Raw genomic sequence first — 25,406 nt, 5'->3', positions numbered from 1 at the left:
ATGAGCTGATGAGATGAGATGAGCTTCAAAATTTTTCGAAATTAAGTTTTTCGCCAACCGGGCTCCCCATGAAAACGTCATTAATGGGAAATAGAAATTTGAAATTGCATACATCAAAAGCTTACGGACTTCCGTTGTAGCTGCTTACTACTGTTGAATATAGTTGAATCGGTCCACATGCACTGACTGTGCTCTGCTGTTGTTCGCGGCCCGGTTGTGACCACCTAGAATGTAATTTTTACCCGTGCTGACCGCGGGTCCAGTCTCTGGAGATGACAGAGGGCCCTGCGAAAAGCAGTTGGGGCTCCAAGAGTTCAAATTACTCAATGATCTTGGCGCGGTACCACTAAATGTGGTGCCGTGCTCATTTGCATTCGTTAATTGCTGTCGTCCGGTCGAGAAGGATGAGTGTAGATTAAAACCTTCGACCGCTGAGTTGGATGGTTGAAATATCTCCGCAGGCCTGGAGCTTGGGTGACTGTGCTCACCCTGTGGCATTGCATTTTCTCCTTCTGTGTTAACATGTTGAGGTCTGCTGGATGGAACGAATGAGTTTGCATGAGCATTGTATTTTGCAGTCTGGTAGTTTTTTCGGAACTCCGTGCTATCGCCTGTTTTGAAAAGTGGCGATGCTGATTCCATAGGCAGAGCCTGTGCACTGTCTCGTGGGAACATAATATTCAAAAAGCCAGATACGCTGAAACTTACAGCTGCCACAGGTAGTACTTCGGTCTTGAAAATTTCGGTCATAAACCGTCCATAAGTGTCTGTTCCGTCGTTCCACAATATGATATGATTGTAAAGCGCATCTAGGATGAGTTTTTTGGTGGGTGTGGAGCCTTGCAGTACGTTGAGAGCAGACTCGAAGAGTATATGACTCAGGACTTGCATAGACACCGCATGCATGTTCAAATCGATTAACGAAATACGGTTGGAGAATCCAATGAATTCATACAGCGATGCCCCATCGAGAGTCGAAACTAGAGCTTCGAAGCAATTCAAAGCATTCGGTGTCATTATTCTACTCTGAACCTCGGCCTCTTGCTCATCCATTAGGGTCCAGAAGTACACCCCCTCGTGAAGCTGCCGACTCAAAAGTAAAACAGAGGTGATTGCAACGAAAAACAGCTCAAAAATTTCAGATTTCGACTTGGTTCCCACAACTTGTGATAAATTGATATGCTTTTCTTGGCTTATGCCTCTAAAATCGAGGGACAGATCAATACCTTCGCGACCGTAAAACATCAGCAATTTCCGGTTGATGAACACAGCATGATTTAAGGATTCCAGAATCGAGAGTATTATATCAGAGAACTTACTCATCTGAAGTGGTAACTCTGAGTCTCTTTTGTCAAAGCCAAACGATGCCCTGGAGATTGGAGGTATGTCAGGAACAACTTGGTCGAAAAATCTGGGAAGCTCGTATGGCGATTGCCTCAAGGCCCAATTTCTTTTGTCGGAACTAAATTGAGGAGCACTGAACATAAGATTCCCCGTATCAACAAGAAACCGAGCAAGGATATATTGCAGAATGTTCGCGAGTCCAAAAAGACTCAAAGTGCTTCCCATTGTACCCAGCTCCATATGCAAAGTCTCTATCTGTCCATTCTCGCAAAGATTGCGGGTTTGACGCAGTGCGCAGTTTAGAAGAAACGTTAAATGAGGCTCCTCTAAAAAGTTGAGATCCGGGTGGTCCACTATTTCCATGAAGACAGATAAGGTGAACACATTGCTGTTCTCTACTTTCATGAAACACTCATTGCCAATGGCCTGTGATAAAATTTTATGGCTAAATTCAGCAAAAGAGTTCGAGACATAATTGCGGCATTGGATCGCACGTCGTGCGACTCTGAGCAGGAAAAAATTGAGGGATGTGGTTTTGCGATCTTTAAGCTCGTGCCAACGCAGCACGTCGTGTTCTCTTGAGGCAATAATGAAATCCAGTTTATGTTCCTGGGTAGTCGCGAGCAGTAAGTTTTGACTTAAAACACAACTGTACAAATCTGGCAATGTTTCGTATGACCATAGAGGCACCCACACGGTTCTGAGGACAGAACCGAGCGCCATATTCAATGAACGAAGTATTGATGTTTTGGGATGCTCGAAAAGGTTCAGTTTTGCCACAACTGAGTACACGCCAGGCTTATAGTCTGGTGCTAAATTCACCGTGCCGCACAATTCACGCAAAAGCGACCCCAAAGTGTGACTTTCAGCTATTGAACATGCGAATTGATGTGCTAGCGACTTCAGATCTTTGTGCACTGCACACCCGGCAAAAGCAGCTGCTAGTAAGTCCGCACATATGTCCCTGTGGTCTTGCTGGCTCACAAGCAGCTCGAGCAGGGCTGTGAGTGGATCCACACTGCTGTCCTCGTCACTTGTGACATGTTGATCATTGTTGAGCGCCAGAACTCCATTGACAAAACGCTCAATCAATTCCCATTCGTCACCCTTACTGACGCGACAACACCCCAATTTGAAGACGCCATAGTCGACTGACTTCAGTGTGGGCACTAACGGGCCGGTTTTTGCGGGTTTCTTTTTGGCTTCCATCTCGGCGGCTAACTACTGAACACACTACTTCTAGTACTATACAAATGTCCTATATGTTAGATATGTAAGAAGCTATGTACACTAAATGTCCTTGTTATATATTCCAAGTTCAATGGCTAGATCTGAGGAAATACCTGATGAGCTAGGGGTTTTTATATGAAACAGGGAGACATTACTTGTTGTTTGAAAAGTGACACATCACTGAGGGTTAGGATGACTTTATATACAGCCCTTAGAAATTAATTGGTCTGAGGACGCGTACGATTGCGTATCAAGTGACGTGAAAGTGATTCGCGTCAGTTACGGCCTGAAACAAAACCGGTTTCTTCACATCTCAGACCAAGGGAGCATTCTCGAGTGAGCCAGGGGCCATGAACGGTCGCAGCTGTGCTGGATGCATGTGTTTTAGTATTTTGGTGTGTAACGTGGCAATTTAGACTTCGACGGTCTTGAGGAATTTCTACTGTAACAAGGAACTCATGGTGTTCAGAGGAGCCAAAGTTGATTAGAGGAGTGAAAACCGGTTTGAAGCGATTGTCTAATAATCAAATGCCTAAAAAAATGCTAAAACATGCCATTATTGGTCTTTATGGGATTTTTCTGTCATCTTTACTAGATTTTGTCTGACGATTGGCACAGATAACACTATAGATAGCTGTTGAGAACATCGTTGGATGCTTATGGCTATATGTTACTAACGCACGCATCACTCTGACACCAACACTAAACGGTCACAGCTCTCTCATGTGATCTCTCCGTCGCTGAGGGATGTCGTTCGTGAGCATAATCAATTTTGAACGCCGATCAGCGTTCAAGTGGCATGAAATGGCGCTACTACTCAAATTAAAGCGCATTCAAGGGTGACTCTAAGTTATCACCGAAAGCAGTATCCAGTTTCGATTCGTTTTTGTTGCCAGGTTCAATTTTCCGGCCTGTCTTTCCAATTTATTCGATCAGGTTTCTGTCCAAAGAAAAGAGTTCTCACCGCTTTCCAGCAAGTATTGTCAAGCGGACAGTGCTTACTTCTGTTAGGAGAATATCGTGCAAGCTTCGCTTTCGTGAATCACTTTGTCACGGCGGGTCCTCATTCGAAAAGGATTTCTTGCAACGTTCTAGGGGAAACTTATCCTGCGTACCCTTAAATCTCAGTGGTGCTATATAAAGGCGCCGATATCGCAACAAAACAGCGGAGAAAATCAAATTGACCAAACTAAGGTCGAAATTGGCAGATCCAAGACCAGCTCCCACTACGGTTTGCTTTTTATCTCAAGACTTTTTTTTTAAGCGGAGAAACACTCGTCATGGGCAAAGCGTTGATAATTGTGGACGTGCAGCACGATTTTCTTCCTCCAAAGGGTTCATTAGCGGTGTCTACGGGTGATGAAGTGGTGTCCCCCATTGTGGAATTGATGCAGGATGAACGATGGTGCGTGGTTGTAGCCACACAGGACTGGCATCCCGAGAATCACGTGTCGTTCGCTCGCAACCATGATCTGCCGGATTTCAGCCCATTTGACTACACAGCGCCCTCGAATTCAAGCAAGACGCAGCGGGCTACATTATGGCCCGTACATTGTGTGCAGGACTCATGGGGCGCCCAACTGGCCCCAGAGCTTGCTCAGGCACTGGACGGTCTTCAATGCGACCATCATGTGGTGCAAAAAGGAACTCTGAGCGACCGCGAATATTACTCTGCATTCAACGATATTTGGAACGATCACCACACAGGTTTGGACGCTTTGTTACAGAAACACGGCGTCAACGACGTGTTCGTTGTGGGGCTTGCCCTCGACTACTGCGTCAAAAGCACTGCCATTTCAGCAGCCCAATTGGGCTACCGGACCACCATTCTTAAGGACTTCACCCGTGCCATTGCCTCGGATGACCGTTCTATGTGCAATCTCAAACAGGAGCTCGTTCAAAACGATATTTCACTGAAATGATAGTTCGGATGCTAAAGACAATTCCAAAGAAAAGAAGCCTCTCCACCTGCTTATCCAACGTTGTGATGGGTCTGAAACTCTGGTGCTTTCTACGTGCCAAGCTCTTTTTTTTTTGTTCGCTAATTCTTGTCAAACATACTCCATATGTTCAAAAATTCTTTCTACTTTTTCGTGATTTCGCGATTGATCCATACATAGCCTCAACAAAGAAAAGCGAAATATAGCAACAAAGCCCGCGAATCTGGACCGTCGTAATTAAATGAAGAGCGGTTCGGAATAGGCTCGTAATAAATGTCCCTCACCATTGGGGCTAATGGTGTTGCTCACTGTTTTATGTATGCTAGAAGGGTTCTTATTTTATAGTTTGACATGCTCTGATGAAATTATATTAGATTTTGAATAAAATCAGAGTATGCTAAAGACGAGCAACTCTTAACTTCAAAAGACTGAGAGAATAAAGAGCCTGGCAAGGAAAGGAAGCCATGGCCAAATTCACCAAGCGCGGGAAAGTCGTGATAGCATGTGCTGTGTTTCTGTATGTGCTGGTTTCAAGCCAGATCAGCAGCTGGAGATTGAGTTCTGACTTTTATACTGGGTTTAAAACGCTACTTCCGACTACGTCCAATACCAAAGACATCAACCTACGGGAGTATCGACCGGAAAACCTGCGACAGGAGTCAGTTGCTAGTTTGAGATCGCAGCTGACGCTGCAGTTCCCGTATGATGCGTCACAACCGATGCCGCAAAGGGTGTGGCAGACTTGGCGAACAGCATTGGACTCGCCCAAATTGTCACCGGAATTTCGCAAGTATAGCGGTCTCTGGAACGAAGCAGCTACGGAGCAGCAATTGGGTGAGTATGCCCTGATACCAGATAGCCACATGCCTGCGCTCCTTCAAAACCTATATGGTGCAGTCCCGCAGGTCATTCAGGCGTTCGAATCCCTTCCGCTTCCAATTCTCAAAGCTGACTTTTTCCGATACCTGATTCTCTACGCACGCGGTGGTATCTATTCGGATATGGATACGTTCCCGCTGAAACCACTGGACACATGGCCCTCGATCGCATTAAACAATAAACCTCATGCACGGTTGCCTATCCAGTATAGAGGACTGAAGCCAGAACGCATTGGTTCGGCTCCTGAACCGGGTTTCGTAGCCGGAATAGAAGCCGATCCTGACAGGCTTGATTGGAATGATTGGTACGCGCGTAGAATTCAATTCTGCCAGTGGACCATTCAGTCGAAGCCAGGTCATCCTCTTTTGAGAGAGTTAATCATAAACATTACTGCTACCACGCTTGCTAGCACTAATGTTAATAGCAAAGTTCCGGCCCCAGCGTTCATCATTGATGAAGATCATAAAAGTGACTATTTGGTGAATTGCCGCGATAAAAGAAGGTTTGATGATAAATTTCCAGCAAATCAGAAAAAAACATCCAAAAACGCTGATATGACTGATACCATGAACTGGACAGGGCCTGGTATTTTCACAGACGCTATTTTCAACTACATCAACAACCTTGTCCAAACTAATACGGACATATCCATCATCAACAATAACTTGGGGACAGACCGCCAAGGCGGCTCTAAGACACAACAATTTTACCGGAAAATCACTCAAGGCCTCGAGTCTAGTGCTACTTTTGTCAAGGAGTTTTTCACTTTGATCGAGGAACCGGTTATGATCGATGACGTTATGATTTTACCCATCACCAGCTTCTCACCAGGTGTTGGTCAAATGGGTGCCAAGATGGATGACGACGAAATGGCGTTTGTTAAGCATATGTTCGAGGGTTCGTGGAAAACCGATGGATCTTCTAAAATAAGCCCTCCGCCACAGCAGGAAGCTGCCGATGATGCTTGATCGTTTCGGTAGCGTTTACCCGCATGCTTACAGAGAAGTTCAATATCGTGCTGTCCAGCTTTACATATATATATAATTACACATCGCATCTTGAAAAAAGAGGCTCTCGCTAAAGAATAACACAGTCTTTCTTTTTCTTGCGTTTGATATCGAGTTTTTTGGTCTTACCCTGTGATGAGAGCTTCGCATTAGAGGGCCGATCAATAGCGGTATGAGCCTTCGCTAGTGGTCCCTGTTGACCCTGCTGCAGCCCGAGAGGGCTGTTAGGTCCCGAACCCGATGTGAGGCCTGTTTCGCGGCGCGACATACGACCTGCGGAGCCGGGACCTGCGTTAGTTTGCACCTCCATCTCATTTCGGATGATTTGTCTGACCACGTCGACGAACACTTCGTCTACGTTGCTCCTTAGTAGCGCACTTGTCTCGTAAAACGGCACTTTCCCCCACTTACTGCTCATTTCCACCCCTTCTTCCACCGAGATTACCCTTTCACCTTCGAGATCCGCTTTGTTGCCCACCAAAACCATTGGTACTTTCGTTGAATCCTTTATACGCAAAACCTGTTCTCGTAGGTCTATCAATTCCTCCAGTGATTGCCGGTCTGTTACCGAGTAAACCAATAAAAACCCAAGTCCCGACTTGATGTACAGTTCTCGCATTGCTGTGAATTGGGCCACCCCAGCTGTGTCTAAAATTTCGAGATCGAAAACCTTTTTGTCGATCTCCATCGACTTACGATATGAGTCTTCAATTGTGGGATCATAGGCATCCAGGTATACTCCTTGCACAAACTGCACTGTTAGACATGATTTACCTACACCACCAGCTCCCAAAACAACCAGCTTGTAGTCCCTCATTATCGACTTGTTTTGGAAATTCTTCGACAATTCTTCGAGATACTAACCGTTCAATGTTTCTACCTGATAATGGGTTATTTTTCAATAATTATTATAGCCTTACGGACAACAACATATTGAAAAGTTCCAGTTATATATAAGGAATTCGCTTTGAAAGGGCAATGAAACAGGATAGATTACAGGATTACTGATAACCATCTTTCCGCTGTATCATGCGCGCTTTCTTTTTCAACCCAAGGTCTCTGCTGTATCGCTCGATAGGCAGGTTTCACTCAACTGCGGCTAATAACGATGTTTCGTTCTCGATGTTAAGCTTGAAAATCGGATGGGCATCGCAGGTACGAGAACACCCAAACTCTGATAAAATGTATATCTCTAAGATCCAATTGTCTCAAGACGGTGATGAAGACGGCAAAGAGCCTGTTTTCAAGCAGGTTTGTAGCGGTCTGAGAGAGTATGCTACCGCTGACGAGCTGCAAGGTCGATTGCTGCTGGTTGTGGACAACATGAAGAAATGCAAGTTACGAGGCGAGGTAAGCGAGGCCATGGTCTTGTGTGGCGATAGTAATGATGCGAGCGGTAGTAGCGTAGTAGAGACGTGTGTTCCGGCGCTTTTCGATCGTCGATTGATCGGAAAACCGGTCTTTTTGAAAAATAGTGCACAAAGCGAGCCTAGTACGCGTAAAATCAAGCCCAACGAGTGGGTAATACTCAGTGAGAGGCTCAGTGTTGGATCACAAGGCGAAGTGGTATACAAGGACCCACACACAAACCAAAAGACTCCTCTATGTGTGGAAAACGGCGAATCCACCTCAGTGCCGATCGTGGTCAATTATGTACCTCCGGGGACTTCAATTCGTTGATTGCAGGGATTTATAAACGATCAAAACAACTCTTTTTGCCCTGCGAAAGGCTGAACAACCCCTGGCGGATCGTACTTCCACGTGATCCATCTCATCGCTTGGCTTCCCGTGTGTGGTGTCCGAAAATTTCAAACTATTTTACCAGACTTTACCCACTCATAGGGAGCGAGAGAACGAAAGAACGGGCAGAACTATCAAGTGAGTTTTGACTGCACGCCGCTCTTCGAAACGACATCGATGATTCACCAAATGGCACCATGGGTGCCTCAATTCACTCAATCGCTGAAAAACCATTCCCAGTCGTTCACGCCGTTTTTTTTTGCGACTGTTGATCCTTTGACCAACAAACCCAAATGCCGAACCGTGATCTTCCGGGACTTCCTGTTCCACGACAAACGTAGCAATGTGCTAACGTTCACGACGGATCTCCGTGGTGACAAAGTGAAAGAGATCCTAGCTGCCAACTCAGATACAGCGCCATTCGAAGCATGTTTCTATTTTCCGGGCACTTGGGAGCAGTACCGTTTTAGTGGGAGGTGTTTTGTTGTATCACACCAGAATTTGCCTCCGATTTCTGCCAAGTACAACCAGCTCGATTCCGGGTTCATTGAGTACCCGATTTTATCGCCCAGCATTTACGGAGGTGCACAGATACTGTACGAACACGACCAAGAATACGAAGAAAGCAACAAGCGTAATGCGGAATCCAACACTGATTCGGAGCCAGAAGCATCGTCTTCTGGGGACACAAGTGGCCATCATGAGCCCCAGCATCCCGTACTGTCCCGCAGCTCTACACGCAGCTCAGGAGTTGCGGGAGTGAACAGCCATGTTCTGGGACCTCAAGACTACGCTCCACCCTTGAACAAAGAATGGGAACTGGAGCTACGTCGCCAATGGCGGGATCTGTCACGTTCCACGAAAGCGCAGTTTCGGAAACCCGATCCAGGTACTCCGGTAACGTCCGAAACCAGCAAACAACTCGATAAGATCCAGCGGGGTGTAGACGGGGCCAAGGAGGATGCCGGTTTTGATAATTTCGGCATTATTTGCTTGTGCATCGAGGAAGTCGACTTTCTAAATTTAAAAGACGGACGCGGCGGCGAAAGAATGAAATTTCACCGCAATATCCATTCAGAAACAGGCTCCGAAACCTGGAATGAGGCTGAAGTTTGCCCATAAAGATTTGCCAAATCACATTTCATTGCCAGGATAACACTACACATGAATAAGCACACGTATAAGATGGTATCACTTTGTCTTCCATTCCAACACCCAGACATTCCACCAAGTCACGTCTATATCATGTGGCTATAAATCTCGGCTTCAGCTCCCCTTTACGAGTCAGGTGCATGTGTTTTTCTTCCAGTGTGGAAAAATCAAGGTCCAAGATTCAATATAGTGAGAGTTCCCGCGCGGAAAAGATAAGGTGCAACAACTCCAAGTCTAGAAGTATAAGAAGAGAGCATTTACATTGCAACCAGTCAGACTCTTGATCCCACTTTTTTAATTCGAATCACTGAACTCAAAACAAGTTGTTTGCTTTCACATAGGAATCATCAAGTTTCGCCAGAACTCATCGATCGCCCTTTAAATAAAAGGCCAAACGGAAAAAAAAAGAACATAATGTCTGTTGCTTCTCAATACTACCCTAACGAACCAACTGTGCCAGTTGTGCAAACATCTGCTATTCCAGGGCCAGAATCCGTCAAAGGATTGGAGGCCCTAGGGAAGGTTTTTGATGCCAGACCAGCTTACTTTCTAGCCGACTACGAAAAGTCTCTGGGCAACTACATTGTGGATGCTGACGGGAACAGCTATCTAGACCTGTATGCTCAGATCGCGTCGATCGCGCTCGGTTACAACAACCCTAAGTTGATTGAGGCTGCGAAATCGCCAGAAATGATTCGTGCCCTTGTGGATCGTCCAGCTTTGGGTAATTTCCCCTCCCGTGACCTTGAGCCCATCTTGAAAAAGATCTTGAAGTTTGCCCCCAAGGGCCAGGACAAGGTCTGGTCAGGTCTGTCTGGTGCGGACGCCAACGAACTTGCATTCAAGGCTGCTTTCATGTACTACCGTTCCAAGGAAAGAGGTTACCACAAGGAGTTCTCCACTGAGGAAAATACCTCTGTCATGAGAAACGCTGAGCCCGGCTCTCCACACTTGGCAGTCTTGTCCTTCAAGAAAGCTTTCCACGGTAGACTATTCGCTTCTGGATCTGTCACGTGCTCGAAGCCTATTCACAAGCTTGATTTCCCAGCTTTTGAGTGGCCACATGCTGAATACCCTCATTATCAGTACCCATTGGCCGAGAACGAGGCCGCCAACCGCGCCGAGGACGACCGTTGCTTGAAGATTGTTGAGGACCTTATCAAGTCGTGGTCCATCCCAGTCGCTGCGTTGATCATCGAGCCCATTCAATCCGAAGGTGGTGACAACCACGCCTCTAAGTACTTCTTGCAGGCTTTGAGAGACCTCACTTCGAAACTCGGTGTAGTGTACATCATCGATGAAGTCCAGACCGGTGTAGGAGCCACCGGTAAGGCCTGGTGCCACGAATGGGCCGACATCCAGCCTCCAGTGGATCTAGTCACTTTTTCCAAGAAATTTCAAAGTGCTGGCTACTTCTTTCACGACACATTGTTCGTGCCAAATAAGCCATACAGACAGTTCAACACCTGGTGTGGAGAGCCTGCCCGTATGATCATTGCCGGTGCCATCGCACAGGAGGTTCAGGAGAAAAACCTTTTGGAGCAGTGCTCCCGTGTCGGGGACTATCTTTTTGCTAAGTTGGAGGCCTTGCGTTCTAAATACCCACAAAAATTCCAGAGGTTGAGAGGACAATCCAGAGGTACTTTCATCGCCTGGGACTTGCCTACCGGTGCCGAAAGAGACGCTCTTCTAAAGAGCTTAAAGCTCAATGGTTGCAACGTTGGTGGATGCGCCGAACTATCGGTCAGACTAAGACCCACCTTAACGTTTGAAGAAAAGCATGCTGACATTTTCATCGAGGCTTTGGCCAAGTCGGTATCCGAGCTATGATCTCATTTAGAGCGAGAAAACCGTTATTGACCCTGCTGTCAAACCAAAAACGCCTTGTAAATTATTTAGTCACATTTTCGTTAATTTAATCGTTTCTCTAACATGATATTAAGTCTTACTAGGAAGAGCGAACGAGGGTGTAACACAGCTGACAAAAAACAAATACTGAGAACATTACCGTCACTACTCTACGCTAACTCTTGACCTCGTTATTTGAGAGTTTTCAGCTCCTCTTCTGTTTATCATGGTTTTTATCACTATGAACGAACATCGATTCAAGATCCATTCCTCACATATATATATTTATGTATATCATCTATCTTGAAAGGAGGTTCGATCAAGTGTTAAAATCATCGATCCACAGTGACAATTGACCGAAGATGAGCTCCAATTCGGCTACCCAAGTCGAGGAATGGCTCACTGTTGGACGTTTGGATGCATCGTTAGCACTTTTAACCACCAAAAACCACCATGTTATTGAATTTCCAACGATGCTGTTACCAGACAACATCCGCGCAGGAACTATTGTTAAAATACAAGTTTCTGAAGATCGGGAACTGCAGCAGCAAGAATTCCAGCGATTTGAGTCGCTGCAAGACGAAATTCTAGAGAAATATGGTACTCACAGACCTCAAAATCCGGTGCTGAAAAGCATCAATGTCACACAAACAAGCGGAGTCCTAGGATGGGACCCGTTAGAGCTGGGATCCGCCCAACTGAAATCGCTAGTGCTGTATAAAGATGGCGTGCGGTCTTTGTTGATACCCAACCCTTACAAAACAACAGCCACGAAGATTTCGGGACTTTCTGTAGATAGCGAGTACAGTTTCCAGCTAAAACTGAGCACCACCTCGGGTGATCTGTGGTCGGACAAAATTGTGCTTCATACACATAAGATGACCGATATGTCTGGTATTACGGCTTGTTTGGGCTCTCTCGACGCTGTACAAAATGTCACGAAAGCTCACATTGAGGCCAGTCTCAAGAATATCGGTGCCAAACCGCTGCAATCTCGAGTCACTCTCGACACTACTCATTTTATCTCTAATGAACAAGACGGTGACGATGCCGAGCTGAAAAAGGCACAACAAAGCAATATACCGATTGTAAGACCTGAATGGGTGAGAGCTTGTGAGTTGGAACGAAGAATTGTTGGTGTTCGTGGTTTCTATCTGGATGCAGATCCTATTAATACTGAAGGATATAAGTTCCTGAAAGTGCCCTCTGATGTATCTGAGCATCTCCAAGCGGAGAAGCCTACGGTGTCAGCTCACAGTCGTGACAGCGAGCCGCCACAAACCGCAGTGTCTGCGGATTCAGCAGCGGTTTCCACCGCTTCACTTAAAAGTGTTCCAGGTGGTATAGCTGCTACACCAATTCAGTCTCAAGAGACTGGAGGTTTACAGGAAGCGGCTACGTCCACTTCAGAAAAGAAACCTTCTGAGGAAGGTGCAGAGGACATCGAGGAAGATAAAGCTGGAGACACAGTTAGGAGTGACCAGGAGGGAGAAACTTTCAAATCCGAAAAGGCGTCAAAGAATTCCGATGAAAAAGGCGCAGAATCAAATGGACTGGAGGAGAAAATCAATGGTCACAACGTCGATGAGAACAACGAAGAAGCCACTGTGAAATCTCAAGATCAGATTAGGGATGAACTAGTATCTGAGGTCAAAGATGAAGATGCCCGGATCGAAAAGAATGACGAGATCAAGATTGAAAACGGTGGTGAGACCAAGAAGGAGAACGAAGACAGAACTGTCAATCCAACTGACGATCAAGCAGATACTGAAGCCAATCGTGAGTTTAATGGTGAAAGCGAAACTGAGTTTTCATCACAACTTCCTGCGGAACCTGCATCACAGATCATTGATAACTCCGCCGAAATAAATACGGGTGTCAAGCCAGACATCAATATTGACAATTCTATCCAAGAAGATCTTCCTGAGAGTCTTGAGGCAACGGAGCAGACACAACTTCCTGAGGAAAACGAACTTCAGAATAAGACTACTACAGAAGCCGAAGCTCCATTAGAGCCGGCTGCAGTCGAGGACAACGTCGTTACTGAGACGTCTGACTTGGTGGAGAACCCAGCTTTTGTTGAAATATCCACTGATAATGACGAGAAACTTACTGACGGAATAACAGGGAAGGTCGAACCTGTGACGAATGAAAGCATATCCGTAGCTCCTCTGACTGGTGTAAACTCCTCGTCAATGCCAAATGAAAGTGCAGAGTCGTCCGCGGAGCTGGATCAAAACACTGGCGGAGAAGACGCTGAGGCTGAAAACACTCACAACGTGGCTTCTAGCGCCGCTACTGGTGCGCAGGCAACAGGCAAGAAGAAAAAGAACAAGAAAAACAAGAATAAGGGCAAAAAATAGTTTGTGCATGGCATCGAGGAGGGTCATTGAACAAAAGTGCTTCTTTAGAAAATATAAAGGGGCTGTCTTACGCTTGCAAGAAATTTTTCATTGATACACTCCGTTTTTTCGGATTCCTTTTTCCATTTTCTCGTTTGGCGTATGTTGCGCTCTGTATAACTATTACTCTACGGTCCTCTATGTAAGTATTTTCACATTTTGATATTTTCCTTAGCTGCCTGCGCTTATTCGCCGAAGAGCCTGCGGACCCTTTTCAAAATGGAGTCCTTTTCAGGGTTGTAGGGATGTTCCTTGGATGGGATCTCCAAAACCGCAGGAAAAGCAGCCGTGAAACCGTCCACCTGGCCTCTAATTTTCTCTGCCACATGCTGATTGATGAGCAGGATTGCAATGTCGTCTCTTTCTTGAGTGAAATCATCGAATGCTTTTAAAATCTCTTCTCTGGTGGTTTTCCCCTCTTGGTACATGAAGAAGTTCTTTTCCTGACTGGAGGGCGAAATCTGGCCTACCCCAGCCAGCAACATTCCAGTGCAAGTATCTTCATCGCCGATCACAGCGATCAAAGAGCGTTTGTCGGACATCAATGGATCCTAACCGTGTTGGTGCCCTTCTTGTAAAAGAGTTTAGAATCGTCGGACCTGAACTGAACTTTCGTTAATATATATGATGGAAATGATTTAGAGTGTGTCGTGAATAGAGATATGAGTTTTATCCTGACGTTTCAAAACAAGACGTTAAGCTACCGCACTAAGGTCTCTCTCTTAGCTTAAAAAGGTTTAATACACAGTCTACACACGTTTTGGTGTTTTTCGTACGCGTTCGTTCCTTGCTTTATACTTATCATTTTATCCAAAAGTTGTGCGTTCTATTATTATATATGTCTTCGAAGACATCTCAATGTGTATGTGATAATTAAAAGATCGATCGAGTTAGTCGCCATTGAAGGATACTTTACTCGAACATAAGCCTTTGATTTCTGCTTCATATAAGATTCTAAGTACTTTTAGATAGCATTGTTGTTTGTAGTTTAGTTTTCATAGCACTTTCATAGATGTGGCGATTCCCTACGCTTCGTTTGCCAGCAGTTCGAGCTCATACGTTCTCAACGTTCAGCGCCGTTCTCTCTGGTCACAACAAATGGTCCACGATCAAACACGACAAAGCCAAGAACGACGCTGAGCGAAATAAGCTGTTCAACAAGTTTGCCAACCAGATAGCATTGGCGGTGAAGCTAGGCGGTGGGTCGACAGACCCTTCGCTCAATGTGCGTCTGGCAGCGGCAATCGAGTCAGCCAACAAGAACAACGTCACGAAGCGGGTGGTGGAAAACGCGATTCGTAAAGGTTCTGGCGCGACCGGTAAAGACGGAGCACGTTCTGAAGCATGTACATACGAAGGCATGGGACCCGGTGGTGTTGCTTTTGTCGTGGAGGCGCTCACAGACAACAAGAATCGAACCATTGGGCTGGTCAGAAGTACGTTCACCAAAGTTGGTGGCAGCATGACGCCAACGCTGTATTTCTTCGATCGCAAAGGCAGCGTTTTGGTGCAACCTCCGGCGAATTTGGTAGATTTCGACTCTGTGATGGAAAAAGTGCTGGAGTTGGAGGCAGTGGAAGATCTGGAGGATGTGAAGCGTGAAGAGCCTTGCTACGAATCTTTGAAACCAGACTACGGATCCACGATCTACGAGGTGAGTTTTGACCCGGCGCAAACCAACCAGGTGGCTTCAAGGTTGAAAGAGAGCGGGTTTTACGTCCACGATGTCAACATAGGCTATGTGGCTAAAAACGATATGATGGTAGACGCTTCTGATGATGAGATCCAAGCTAAGCTTGTCAAATTTATGGAACAGCTTGATGAAATCGAGGATGTGACCGGATTTTACTACAATCTGAAAAAAAACTAAAGGCTGAACTTTTCAGTTCTGCATAAGTTTTGGGGGGACCTTCTACTAACGATATTTGAGCTCTTCCCACCCTCGTGTCTGCTGACATGATTCTTCGGTAGATAACGAATTTTCTATCTTCGGACAAGTCCGGGGTCCTAATCTGAACCGATTGGCTCTAAATCATGATTAAATCTAAGCACCTGCCCATCGCCGATAAACGCAGATTTCCCCAAGCGGTCTCCAACACCGAGGTTAATACTGCTATCTTGAGGTTGCGTGGACAAAAGTGTGGTAATGGTCTCTTAGCTCTCACCTTCGTTGTCTTTTTTTGACAATGGTGATTGACATGGTTCTTCTGGACTATATAAGGACTGGGATGGAAAAGAATAAAACGGTCTTGAAAGGAGATGAGTTCAATCTCATCAGCCAGATTTAACTTGGGACGCAAGGCCACGAATAAAGCCCAAGAAAAATTAAGTCGAACTCTCGATACTTGACGTACTCGCGCACTTTGTTTTTGACGAATACATCCAGAGTATTGAGTCATTCATAGCTTTGGCCGTTATCAGATAGCTCAACGTGACAGAACCTGAAGCTTATCGTAAAGTTTAAAAGCGGCACGCTTAGAAAGAAAAAAGAGAAGCATCAGACGTTTTGTTTCTTGAAGACTTCTAAAGTGAGCAAACATACAGTATGGAATCTGAACCTGTTTCCCTCAATGCGCCAGCGACTGAAAGCTGGGCGAACCGATTGAAACTCGGTGGCCGCAAAGCTGTCCACAAGTTTACCACGAAGGAGGGCCTATTAGGTGATTATGACTATGCGTTCTTGTTCACGCCATCATATCCGTTTAGAGAGTGGTTGAACCGCAAGCGAGGCGTCGAGCCTGTGGAGCGGGACCAACCGTTTTTTTCGGTGTACTCCGAAATGCCAATAGTATTGGGACTGCTACTTGGGCTCCAGCATTCTTTAGCAATGCTGGCTGGTGTCATCACTCCTCCAATCATCATAGCCTCAGTAGCCAATTTTCCTCTCAAAATACAGCAATACTTGGTGTCGGCATCGCTCATCGTTTCAGCGATCATGTCAAGCATCCAGATCACCAGATTTCACATCCCTAAGACACCATACTACATTGGCTCGGGCCTGCTTTCTGTGGCTGGTACTTCTTTTGCAACAATCACAATTGTCGAAAAGGGTTTTCCCGTTATGTATAAGTCCGGGTTTTGTCCCATGGGCGACGACGGTAAGCCTGGACCATGCTACGCGGGCTATGGTGCACTTCTTGGTACAGCGGCCTGTTGTGCTCTACTCGAAATGGCCATGTCATTCACTCCACCTAAGATTTTGCATAAAATTTTCCCGAAGATTGTCACTGGTCCAGTGGTTCTGTGCATTGCTGTTAGTCTGATTCAAAGTGGTTTCAACGATTGGGTCGGAGGCTCGGGATGTGTGGGGGCTATTTGTCCCGCGGAAGGTGCTCCTATGGCAGGAGAATGGGGGAGTGCCCGATTCGTCGGTCTTGGATTTTTGGTCTTTTCTACTATTGTTTGTTGCGAAAAATGGGGATCACCCATCATGAGGTCTTGTGCAGTTATTGTTGGACTGATCGTGGGCTGTATAGTCGCTGCTGCATGTGGCTACTTCGACCCCACGTCCATAAAGAGTGCTCCTGCAGCCACTTTCATATGGGTCCATACATTCCCGCTAAAGGTCTACGGCCCTATTGTCCTACCGATGCTTGTAATGTATATCGTTTTGGCACAGGAGTGTATTGGTGATGTCACTGCGACTTGTGATGTTTCTCGTATGGAAGTCGAGGGTGAAATGTATGAATCCAGGATTCAAGGGGCTGTGTTGAGCGATGGATTTAGCGGTGTGTTATCGGCTTTATTTACTCTACCTCCCATGTCCACTTTCGCCCAGAACAATGGTGTTATTTCCTTGACTAAGTGCGCAAACAGACAAGTCGGATACTGGTGCTGTTTCTTCCTTTTATTGATGGGCATTTTCGCAAAGTTTGGTGCCGCGCTGGTATCAATTCCTAAACCAGTCTTGGGCGGCATGACCACTTTTCTTTTCACAAGTGTTGCCGTTTCAGGTCTCAAGATCATATCTACCATTCCATTCACGAGGCGTGATAGATTTGTGCTAACAGGAACTCTACTATTCGGTTTCGGAGCTATATTAGTTCCCAATTGGTTTGAGACATTCTTTCACTATGAGGGAAGCAATGAGGCTCTACGAGGATTCCTAAATGCTATCATACTGATCATGGAATCCGGATTCGCGGCCGCTGGTATTGCGGGCATAATTTTGAATCTGATTATTCCACAGCAACTAGACGAAGACCTGATGGATGACATTGAGATCCAACAGGATAATTTAGCAACCTTGGAAGGTCGCTTAAGTCCTTTCGATGGACCAGGAATGAGTGGCAAAGCAAAAGAGGCCTTTTCAAGGGAGAACAACCCAGCCAAAACTGATAATAACAGTTTTGAGATGAACGATAAGAATAAAATCGTCGTCAATGCTGGAGAATCGTCTACCTCGGACTAAGTAGTGGTGGGCATAATTAGATATTCTTAGCTATGGGAACCAGAGCATCAATGATAGGTATATAGTGTATTTTGGAATCTTGAAAGCTTTAATCAATGGTTACGACGGGGCTTCTCTGACAGATGTGACAGAGAAATTCAAGTGAAATCTGCTATATGAGCGTATTGCTGTAATCGTTTGCATCCAACCGATTTATTGAAATGACAGAATATGTATGTAGTATTGTTTACGCAACGGAAGCTTGCAGCAAGTCACTATCTCCCTTTTGCTGATGTGCCAGCGCAAAAGGAAGCAGCGTGGTAACGCATAAAAAGGTGTTAGACTTCGCACGTTGCTGCTCTTAAATAAATGATAGTTGACACCTTTATTCCTTGGTCTCTTCCAGAACCTGCTTTAGACCAGATCTGTCTGGATTGGTTCTTCCAACTCTCAAACTGGTGTCGTATCTAAACTTTTTGTAGGTGAACCAAGTGGCGGAACTGATAGCCACACCCATCGCCACGAATAGAGGGGTCAATTCAACGGGGATTCCGATACCCGGTTTTTGTTTTTGCTGCAAATTCAAGGAAGTTAGTATACAATTCACTAAGAAAAAAGTCGTCTAAAGTCACCAATTTCAGCTCTATTTCAATGCTGAAAAATGGTCACATACGGCTGCATTTAGTAGGAATTTGGTGGCTCTCATTTTATGTTTGAGTCGATGCTTTCAATGGTTTTTTAGCTCCGGTAAAGTCTGAATTGAAACCAGCGATCTGCTGTTCAAGTTCGGGACTGGCCTAATTTAACATTTTTCACTAGTATGAATATCGGTTTCGTGCGAAGTGTTTTGGATATGATATTTTATCAGGATGTCATTGGTTCAAAGAAACTCAACTCGATGAGCATGGCTCGACTACATTCTACCAACGATGTAGCTGGCCAGATTCTAGACGATATGAGCTTTCTATGATTCAATCTATTAGTTATCTATTGTTACAGTCATTTTGTCTATAGAGACGGTTTTTAGGCATCTGTCATTAATTCGCGAATAGCTTCGTAGACAACCCAACTGACCGCAGTAGAGGGAACGACTTTGAATAAATTAGCGGTCAGCCCTTTGTAATAGCCTTTGAACCCTTCGGTCCGTCCTATGGTTCGAAGAGCATCGAGAATGCCCGTGTAACGATACCCCAACGCATTTTGGTTCATGGCGAGAACCTGGAAACGTCGTCTTAACAGATCGAACGGGTACGTGATAGTCTGGGCAACACCTCCACTTACAGCACCAATTGACAACTTGTAAATTGTGGCCCAAGTTGGATCAACTCCGGTCGGGATAAGCTCACGAAGCTGTTCGTAAACGGTGAAATTTAAACTAACGTATGGCACCACGCCAATGCTAGTGGGCCAAAATCCACGGTATAAACCTGCAATTCCACCTTCTTGCGTGTAAGTGGTGACCAGAAGTCTCCAAACGCCAGGTGGTCGAACGATGGTGGTCTTGGCGGTAGCTGCAGACTGGAGGTTTTTCAAGTTGGCTGTTTGAATTGATAAACGAGTGCGTACCAAATCCAGCGGATATGTAGCCAGGACGCTGCAAAAACCACACGCAGCACCGCTGGTCAGTCTTTGCCATCCGTACAGCTGTAGTGGACCGTCTTGAGGGAATTCTCTGAGTTTGAACCACTGCCGCTTGCAAAACTCGTACACCACAAACTGCACCGCGCTGTAAGGAAAGATCCGAATGCAATTGAGTCCATTTCCACGCAGCAGCCCGGGTATTCCTTCTTCGGTATGGATTTGTTTGACCGCACCAAAAATGCCCTGGTTATATGCCTGGGTAGAGCTCTGCACCTGCAATAAGATCTTGACTCTTTCAAACGGCGAAACCACCGTTCTTGACACAGCCCCTGCAGCACCTCCGGCCCAAAAGGCCGTACTAGACTCACTAAACAAAAAGCTACGCCAACGACTGACCTCTAACGTGCTCATCGACGTTTGTATCAGAGTGCTGCTATATAGTGCTGTTGTAGTAGCCGAAAAAAAAAAAACCTCTAACAAGGCGGTAACAGTAGCGGTCTTTTTGGCACAAGTTGGTAATTTTTACTGTGATCTCAAAACAGCCTTGGTTGAGACTTTTCAGTGCAATGCACTGACAGAGACCTGTAGGTTTAAGCAAGTGCTTGTTTTCCACATTTTCCAGCTATGATGTGAGCCAATATCCTACACAGTGGTGAAAAATTGAAGATCTAGAAAAGTAAAAAGAATGAGAGCTACGGGATTCGAACCCGCGCATCCGAAGATATCAGAGAATCTGACTTATTATGAAGTTAAGCCTAAATCTGACGCCTTAACCACTCGGCCAAACTCTCGTATTGTTGAGAGGGACTTAGATTGCGAAGTACTATAGCAGTGGGTAGCATCAGCAAGGAGAATGGGAAGTTGATGGTTCAGGTAACGACTGGGACCGGTGAGAGACAGGTGTTGGAGAAGCAACGTGGTGGGATGGCACTTCTCAAGATTTCTTGCTTGCCTGAGGACGGTTTTTTTGGATATCTATCATCTTGCATCATGACTGTGGTTCACCAGACTTAGAAGTACGGTTGCAGAATGTGATGATTCTAGAATAACATTCGTGAGAGGCTAGCGAACTTTCAAACAATCTCAAGTAAACGCCAAAGATTTTCCGAAACGAGTTTCAACCAAAGTGCGCTGCATATACAAACCTAAAGTCACTGTCATTGGGTATTTTTGATCACGTGATCCTAGGTTCGGCCCGGAATAAAAGTAACCAACCTTATTACGATTCCGCTTGCTGATGAGTATGGAACGTTCATATACATACATACATACATACATACATACATACATACATACATACATACATACATACCTTGTTCGAGGCCCTTCCCTCCCTCCTTCCCCCCTGGCCGCTGCTTACGCTCGACGGTGCGTTCGAGAGCGACAAGACGAGCGTGTCCGTACCAAATGATGACGCACGACGGAGTATGCTACGGTACATTACTGATCGATCGCTCGTGCATAAGGAAGACGATCCACGACGATCTGCGGAGAAGTGCTACAACGATAAGAAAGACAAAGAAAGCTCAAGCGGGCGTGTAGAAACACAAAAGATCAAACAAAAAAAATCACAAAAGTACATGCAATAATATTCGGAACAATTACGATCGGGCCAGCCAGCCACTCAGACACCCAGACACCCGCTACACCCCTGCACCCCCGCCTTTGTCGTGAGTCTTCTTGTGTCGTATCAAGTTACTCTTGACATTGAACCGTTTACCACACGAATCAACGTCGCACACCCATGGTCGACGGCCGGTGTGAATCAGGGCGTGCGTGGTCAGAGCACTGGGCCGCGTAAACGTCTTCCCGCACAGATGACACTCGTTTATCGTGGCACTGGGCGTTCTTGGTAGAGGCGAATGACTATGGCTATGGTCGTGGTGGTGGTTTTGGTGCTGGTTTTGGTGCTGGCTATGCATTGGCAACTGCTGTGTTGGTGGTGTCGAGAACGGCGTTGGTTTTCTGACGGCCGACACGTACCGCTGCGGTGTACGGATGGGCCCGGACGGGAAAAACGAGCGGTCATTTTGTACGGAATGGACGTCCTGCACCAAAAAGGGCACCGAAGCCACCACAGAAGAAGATCTGGTATTATCGTTTTCGTTTCCAGCTCCAGCTCCAGTTCCAGTTCCAATTCCGAGATTACCGGTGACGCTGCTGGGTGGGCTCAACGACTGTCGCAGTGGACGGATCTCGGGCTTCTTGGTATTGCGGAGAATCTCAGACAGCGAACGTGCGCCCGTTGGTCGAACGTCTTGTTCACTAACGCACATCCATTCGTTCGCTGCTGGAAGGCCTCCAACTCTCTCGTTGCACGTCTTGTAGGTCAAAATTGTGCCAGTCGTCGTGTCTGCCAAAAAATATTTATATATATGTGTGTATGTTTGTGTGGTGAGACCTCGTTCTGCTCAGACTCCCACAATGCAAACAGGATCTACCTGTGCATACAGTGCGTGTGGTACTAGTTGTCGATCTGCACTGTCGGATCCAATCGTGTCCCACACCATATATATATATATATATATATATATATATATATCTATACAAATATACACATAATTGTATCTCACATACGTATATACATACATACTGTGTCCGTCTCGAGATAAATCACCGCGCATACACATACATACATATATAGATCTGCATATGTAGCCACATCTATAAATATAGACGCACGTTAACTCAGCGGTCGATCTCGGGCTCTCATCCTCACTGGTCTCATATGCATCGAACCTGAAGAATTGTCGTAATCGCTCCTCCGCTCTCGCAAAAGGTCCCCTTCCTCCACGCTTGCTGCACTACTCATTTATCGGATGTTGGCGTCCAGCCTTTTTTTTTCCACGCATTTTCCTTGGCAGGTTATTGCAGTTGTTATCGCTACCGTTTAAACTTGCGTCGATCGACCCGTTTCTCGAGAGGCTCGCCGGCCAGGGACGGTACGGTGATGGGGATCGTCGTTGTGTCTTGTTGTTGTTGTTGGCCAAGGACGGGTTGGTAAAACTCTTCACAGATATCCGTGCACGCCAGATCAGGTTGGTCCCGCTCTTGGTAACTTTCCCGGTTGTGGTTTTTTTTTTTTCGCTCACTCACACTCTTCCTATCTCGAGGAAGAGCCCGCTAAAAAGAAAGGAAAGAGGCGCCTCGAGGCCTCTTTCTCGACCGTCCGCGTGCTTTCGCAGAATGGGATCCACTCAGTAGATTCCTAGATCTGCAAAAGGCTCGATATGAAAGAACCGTTTTTCTTCTTGTTCTTGTTGGTTCTTGCTGTTTAGAGGAAGCGGAGGATGTAGCAAAAAAAAAAAATAGTTAAACAGAACACGTCGTATTGTCTGCTTGGTCTGCACATTGTCCTACATTAGGTCAAGAATCTAGGGCTAATACGACTGTTCACTAGGGCTACTCCGTTTGTTTTTTGGTTGGACCCAATTTACAGAAGAACAATGTACGGTTATGTAAAAAACATCGGGGAATATAGGAGTTGCAACTACACAGATCGAAAGACGTTGAGGGATCGTCAGCGCTATGTGAATGACTCAGAATGGAAGAGCAGTTGTCGCAAACAGAAGACGACTCGATTTTCAGGGACGCCCCGAGTTAAACTGCGGTTTTGTTTGAAAACTAGTGAATTTGGTAAATGCTGACGACATCGGTGGAAAAATAAATTGACCGAGGGCTCGTGATCTGTTCGATCACGTGATACCTTTTTTCAAACTCTTTATATAGTTTCTTTCTTGGGTTGGGCCGCAATTTGTAGGACTGTTTCGTTGTTGTCAGAGTCATTCAGCGGGTTTTGCTAGCTCTTTTGGATTGAAAGCGAGTATTTGTCAATCAAAAGTTGAATGGGCACATTTGTAACTACGCTACAAGCGGGAAAAAAGACATGACATTATGTACGTATATTCGAACTTTCAAATTTCTACGCCAGTCATCAGCTTACTTGACCAATATGAAACTATTCACCAAGAGAATGTTCCAAAGGTTGCATCGCCGCTGTATGAACACTTGTTCGGGAAAAATCATATACACACACATGTCACTTGACACGCGTGTGACACTCAATGGCACGTGATCTCTCTCTCCCGCTTAGGCTTTCAGTTTTTACCTTACGCTATGCTACAAACGATTATACACATCCACCAGTCTCCCCGTGTCTTGTCCCGTCTAATCCCATATAATGCAGTATCCCACTAAGAGTAGGTTTCGATCAGAGTGTCACGCAAGTTGCCCGAGATCGAGTCTGGCTGGGCGTCTTGCAGACGGAAAATGCTTTCGATAACGCTGAGTTCCGGGGCAGTGGTGTCTAGACCAGCTACGGCCAGGTAGTCGTTCACCACCATACCGGCACCCACCACAGAAGAACCGCGGTTCACAGTACCGGCCACTAGAGGCACTTGTAGCAACGACGACAATTCTTCTTGGTCCTGTACGGTCGTCTGTGGGTGCACGAGACCACCCTGGTTGCTGAGAGCACAGTAGGATCCCACCAACACGTTACCAGAGATGGTTTGACGGAAGACTTCCACGCCCAATACATCGGCGATCAGTTCTTCGGTTTCACGGTCGATATCGGGATGCACCAGGGCCACATAGTCGTTGCAGCAAATCACATTTCCCAACGCTGACAAGCGCTCTTCAACCCTCTGGATCTTTACGCTGTCTGGCAAACTGTTTCTGAGATGATGTAGTTCCTGGTCGGTGGTCTGAGTGGGTACCAGCAGACCTCTACGGTTGCCCGCACACATTCTGCCCACAATACGGCATCCGGCAATGGTAGTGTGCACGATAGGAATGGCATCACCCAACTCAGCTTCGAAAGCAGAGTAGAAGTTCTCGGATCCACCCACGGTGACCAAACAGTACGAGTTTGTTAATTTCGAAAAAACACCCACCTCGTTGGAATTCTCAAATTGCGTTCTACTAGCCATTGTTTTATGGGTTCAAAGTTCTGTCTGTTGTTGAAAAAAATGTGGTTCAAACTAGCAAACACTGGTTGCTGAATAGAACTGAAAGGTTGATGTAACAAAACAGGGTTACAGTGTCCAGTTGATCTCAGTTTTAAACCTCTGAAGTACTTCTTCTTGCGATGGCGATGAGCCTAAAGAGTTGGATGCTCTAGAAAATTTTTTAGAACTACTGCTGCTGAAATAATCACGTGTTCGTCTCGGATGACGAGTAGACCAACGACAGAGCCAAACAGCGATCAAGTATCGTTAAATGAGTTTCCCAGTGTATGACACTCTCGATTCAGTCTGTCACAGCTTGTCCTCTAAGCTGAGAACCGTTCTTGTGTTCGCAAAGTCCAGGATTTTCAGCCGATTGACGTGAATTTTCCATCGTCAATATTCCAGTTGTTTGACGCTAGCAAGACTGAGCATGTTCAATACAGCGATTTCGTCACTGTCGCTGGTGTTCTTTACCTCGTAGGTCATACCAAGCGGCCCGCGGTCGCAATCGGCGCATATCAGGTACTTTTGTAATTTGTGCAGTTGATACGTTTTGTTGCGGAAAGTGAATTGCAGCTCGTCAGCAGTCTTTGCAGTAGAAATGTTTACCAAACCGTCAGGGACCGCACGGGAAACTCCAATGTTGTCAAAGTCCCAAATGTCTTCGAAGACCGAGAAAAGTCCGTCAAATGACGCTTCGCTCGAGGGAAGCATCAACTTAAGATCGCTGCATATTTCAGGACACACCGTTGCGCTCCGGCTTTTATCAAAGTCAACAATGGCACAATTGCACTCTGGGAATGGACATCTCAATTTCACCATGCTCGATGCAATCGATACTTATGGTTCGCTCGGTCGTTCGTTCGTTCATTTCTTTGTTTTCCTGTCATAGCTCATTTTTCCGAGATTTAATGAACTTTGGTGAAAAAGTGTCATAGGGCACG

At 45.9% G+C, this 25,406-nt stretch overlaps 16 protein-coding genes and 1 non-coding gene across 17 annotated transcripts; 8 read left to right on the top strand and 9 right to left on the bottom strand.

The window, feature by feature from the left end:
* Positions 1-147: 147 nt before the first annotated feature.
* Positions 148-2,553, bottom strand: VIR1 (LALA0S10e03444g1_1; the record flags this gene model as incomplete). The annotated part of the gene is made up of 1 exon (XM_022775492.1): positions 148-2,553. The coding sequence occupies one exon, from the start codon at positions 2,551-2,553 to the stop codon at positions 148-150; it is 2,406 nt and encodes an 801-aa protein (XP_022630354.1).
* Positions 2,554-3,854: 1,301 nt separating this feature from the next.
* PNC1 (LALA0S10e03422g1_1) lies at positions 3,855-4,496 on the top strand (the record flags this gene model as incomplete). Its single annotated transcript, XM_022775491.1, has 1 exon — positions 3,855-4,496. One exon carries the CDS (start codon positions 3,855-3,857, stop codon positions 4,494-4,496), a length of 642 nt encoding a protein of 213 aa, XP_022630353.1.
* Positions 4,497-4,978: 482 nt separating this feature from the next.
* On the top strand, positions 4,979-6,361 carry OCH1 (LALA0S10e03400g1_1; the record flags this gene model as incomplete). Its single annotated transcript, XM_022775490.1, has 1 exon — positions 4,979-6,361. The coding sequence occupies one exon, from the start codon at positions 4,979-4,981 to the stop codon at positions 6,359-6,361; it is 1,383 nt and encodes a 460-aa protein (XP_022630352.1).
* A 109-nt stretch (positions 6,362-6,470) lies between these two features.
* On the bottom strand, positions 6,471-7,217 carry RSR1 (LALA0S10e03378g1_1; the record flags this gene model as incomplete). The annotated part of the gene is made up of 1 exon (XM_022775489.1): positions 6,471-7,217. One exon carries the CDS (start codon positions 7,215-7,217, stop codon positions 6,471-6,473), a length of 747 nt encoding a protein of 248 aa, XP_022630351.1.
* Positions 7,218-7,429: 212 nt separating this feature from the next.
* LALA0_S10e03356g (LALA0S10e03356g1_1) lies at positions 7,430-8,080 on the top strand (the record flags this gene model as incomplete). Its single annotated transcript, XM_022775487.1, has 1 exon — positions 7,430-8,080. One exon carries the CDS (start codon positions 7,430-7,432, stop codon positions 8,078-8,080), a length of 651 nt encoding a protein of 216 aa, XP_022630350.1.
* A 237-nt stretch (positions 8,081-8,317) lies between these two features.
* Positions 8,318-9,262, top strand: LALA0_S10e03334g (LALA0S10e03334g1_1; the record flags this gene model as incomplete). The annotated part of the gene is made up of 1 exon (XM_022775486.1): positions 8,318-9,262. The coding sequence occupies one exon, from the start codon at positions 8,318-8,320 to the stop codon at positions 9,260-9,262; it is 945 nt and encodes a 314-aa protein (XP_022630349.1).
* Positions 9,263-9,706: 444 nt separating this feature from the next.
* On the top strand, positions 9,707-11,122 carry UGA1 (LALA0S10e03312g1_1; the record flags this gene model as incomplete). Its single annotated transcript, XM_022775485.1, has 1 exon — positions 9,707-11,122. The coding sequence occupies one exon, from the start codon at positions 9,707-9,709 to the stop codon at positions 11,120-11,122; it is 1,416 nt and encodes a 471-aa protein (XP_022630348.1).
* A 380-nt stretch (positions 11,123-11,502) lies between these two features.
* Positions 11,503-13,503, top strand: CHS5 (LALA0S10e03290g1_1; the record flags this gene model as incomplete). Its single annotated transcript, XM_022775484.1, has 1 exon — positions 11,503-13,503. The coding sequence occupies one exon, from the start codon at positions 11,503-11,505 to the stop codon at positions 13,501-13,503; it is 2,001 nt and encodes a 666-aa protein (XP_022630347.1).
* Positions 13,504-13,727: 224 nt separating this feature from the next.
* VMA7 (LALA0S10e03268g1_1) lies at positions 13,728-14,084 on the bottom strand (the record flags this gene model as incomplete). Its single annotated transcript, XM_022775483.1, has 1 exon — positions 13,728-14,084. The coding sequence occupies one exon, from the start codon at positions 14,082-14,084 to the stop codon at positions 13,728-13,730; it is 357 nt and encodes a 118-aa protein (XP_022630346.1).
* Positions 14,085-14,554: 470 nt separating this feature from the next.
* Positions 14,555-15,412, top strand: DPC29 (LALA0S10e03246g1_1; the record flags this gene model as incomplete). The annotated part of the gene is made up of 1 exon (XM_022775482.1): positions 14,555-15,412. The coding sequence occupies one exon, from the start codon at positions 14,555-14,557 to the stop codon at positions 15,410-15,412; it is 858 nt and encodes a 285-aa protein (XP_022630345.1).
* Positions 15,413-16,087: 675 nt separating this feature from the next.
* On the top strand, positions 16,088-17,953 carry LALA0_S10e03224g (LALA0S10e03224g1_1; the record flags this gene model as incomplete). Its single annotated transcript, XM_022775481.1, has 1 exon — positions 16,088-17,953. The coding sequence occupies one exon, from the start codon at positions 16,088-16,090 to the stop codon at positions 17,951-17,953; it is 1,866 nt and encodes a 621-aa protein (XP_022630344.1).
* Positions 17,954-18,317: 364 nt separating this feature from the next.
* MRA1 (LALA0S10e03202g1_1) lies at positions 18,318-18,638 on the bottom strand (the record flags this gene model as incomplete). Its single annotated transcript, XM_022775480.1, has 2 exons — positions 18,318-18,506; positions 18,606-18,638. 2 exons carry the CDS (start codon positions 18,636-18,638, stop codon positions 18,318-18,320), a joined length of 222 nt encoding a protein of 73 aa, XP_022630343.1.
* Positions 18,639-18,955: 317 nt separating this feature from the next.
* On the bottom strand, positions 18,956-19,924 carry MRX21 (LALA0S10e03180g1_1; the record flags this gene model as incomplete). The annotated part of the gene is made up of 1 exon (XM_022775479.1): positions 18,956-19,924. The coding sequence occupies one exon, from the start codon at positions 19,922-19,924 to the stop codon at positions 18,956-18,958; it is 969 nt and encodes a 322-aa protein (XP_022630342.1).
* Positions 19,925-20,199: 275 nt separating this feature from the next.
* Positions 20,200-20,304, bottom strand: LALA0_S10e03158r. Its single transcript has 2 exons — positions 20,267-20,304; positions 20,200-20,244 (listed from the first exon to the last, which is right to left on the bottom strand). It is a non-coding gene; the product is annotated as a tRNA-Leu (tRNA).
* An 852-nt stretch (positions 20,305-21,156) lies between these two features.
* LALA0_S10e03136g (LALA0S10e03136g1_1) lies at positions 21,157-21,789 on the bottom strand (the record flags this gene model as incomplete). Its single annotated transcript, XM_022775478.1, has 1 exon — positions 21,157-21,789. The coding sequence occupies one exon, from the start codon at positions 21,787-21,789 to the stop codon at positions 21,157-21,159; it is 633 nt and encodes a 210-aa protein (XP_022630341.1).
* Positions 21,790-23,706: 1,917 nt separating this feature from the next.
* TIF6 (LALA0S10e03114g1_1) lies at positions 23,707-24,444 on the bottom strand (the record flags this gene model as incomplete). The annotated part of the gene is made up of 1 exon (XM_022775476.1): positions 23,707-24,444. One exon carries the CDS (start codon positions 24,442-24,444, stop codon positions 23,707-23,709), a length of 738 nt encoding a protein of 245 aa, XP_022630340.1.
* Positions 24,445-24,855: 411 nt separating this feature from the next.
* Positions 24,856-25,284, bottom strand: DSS4 (LALA0S10e03092g1_1; the record flags this gene model as incomplete). The annotated part of the gene is made up of 1 exon (XM_022775475.1): positions 24,856-25,284. The coding sequence occupies one exon, from the start codon at positions 25,282-25,284 to the stop codon at positions 24,856-24,858; it is 429 nt and encodes a 142-aa protein (XP_022630339.1).
* Positions 25,285-25,406: the final 122 nt, after the last annotated feature.

The sequence above is a fragment of the Lachancea lanzarotensis genome, scaffold LALA0S10 (assembly GCF_000938715.1).
Source record: "Lachancea lanzarotensis genome assembly LALA0, scaffold LALA0S10, whole genome shotgun sequence".
NCBI lineage: Eukaryota > Fungi > Ascomycota > Saccharomycetes > Saccharomycetales > Saccharomycetaceae > Lachancea > Lachancea lanzarotensis.
This window is presented reverse-complemented; position numbering and strand designations above follow the sequence as displayed.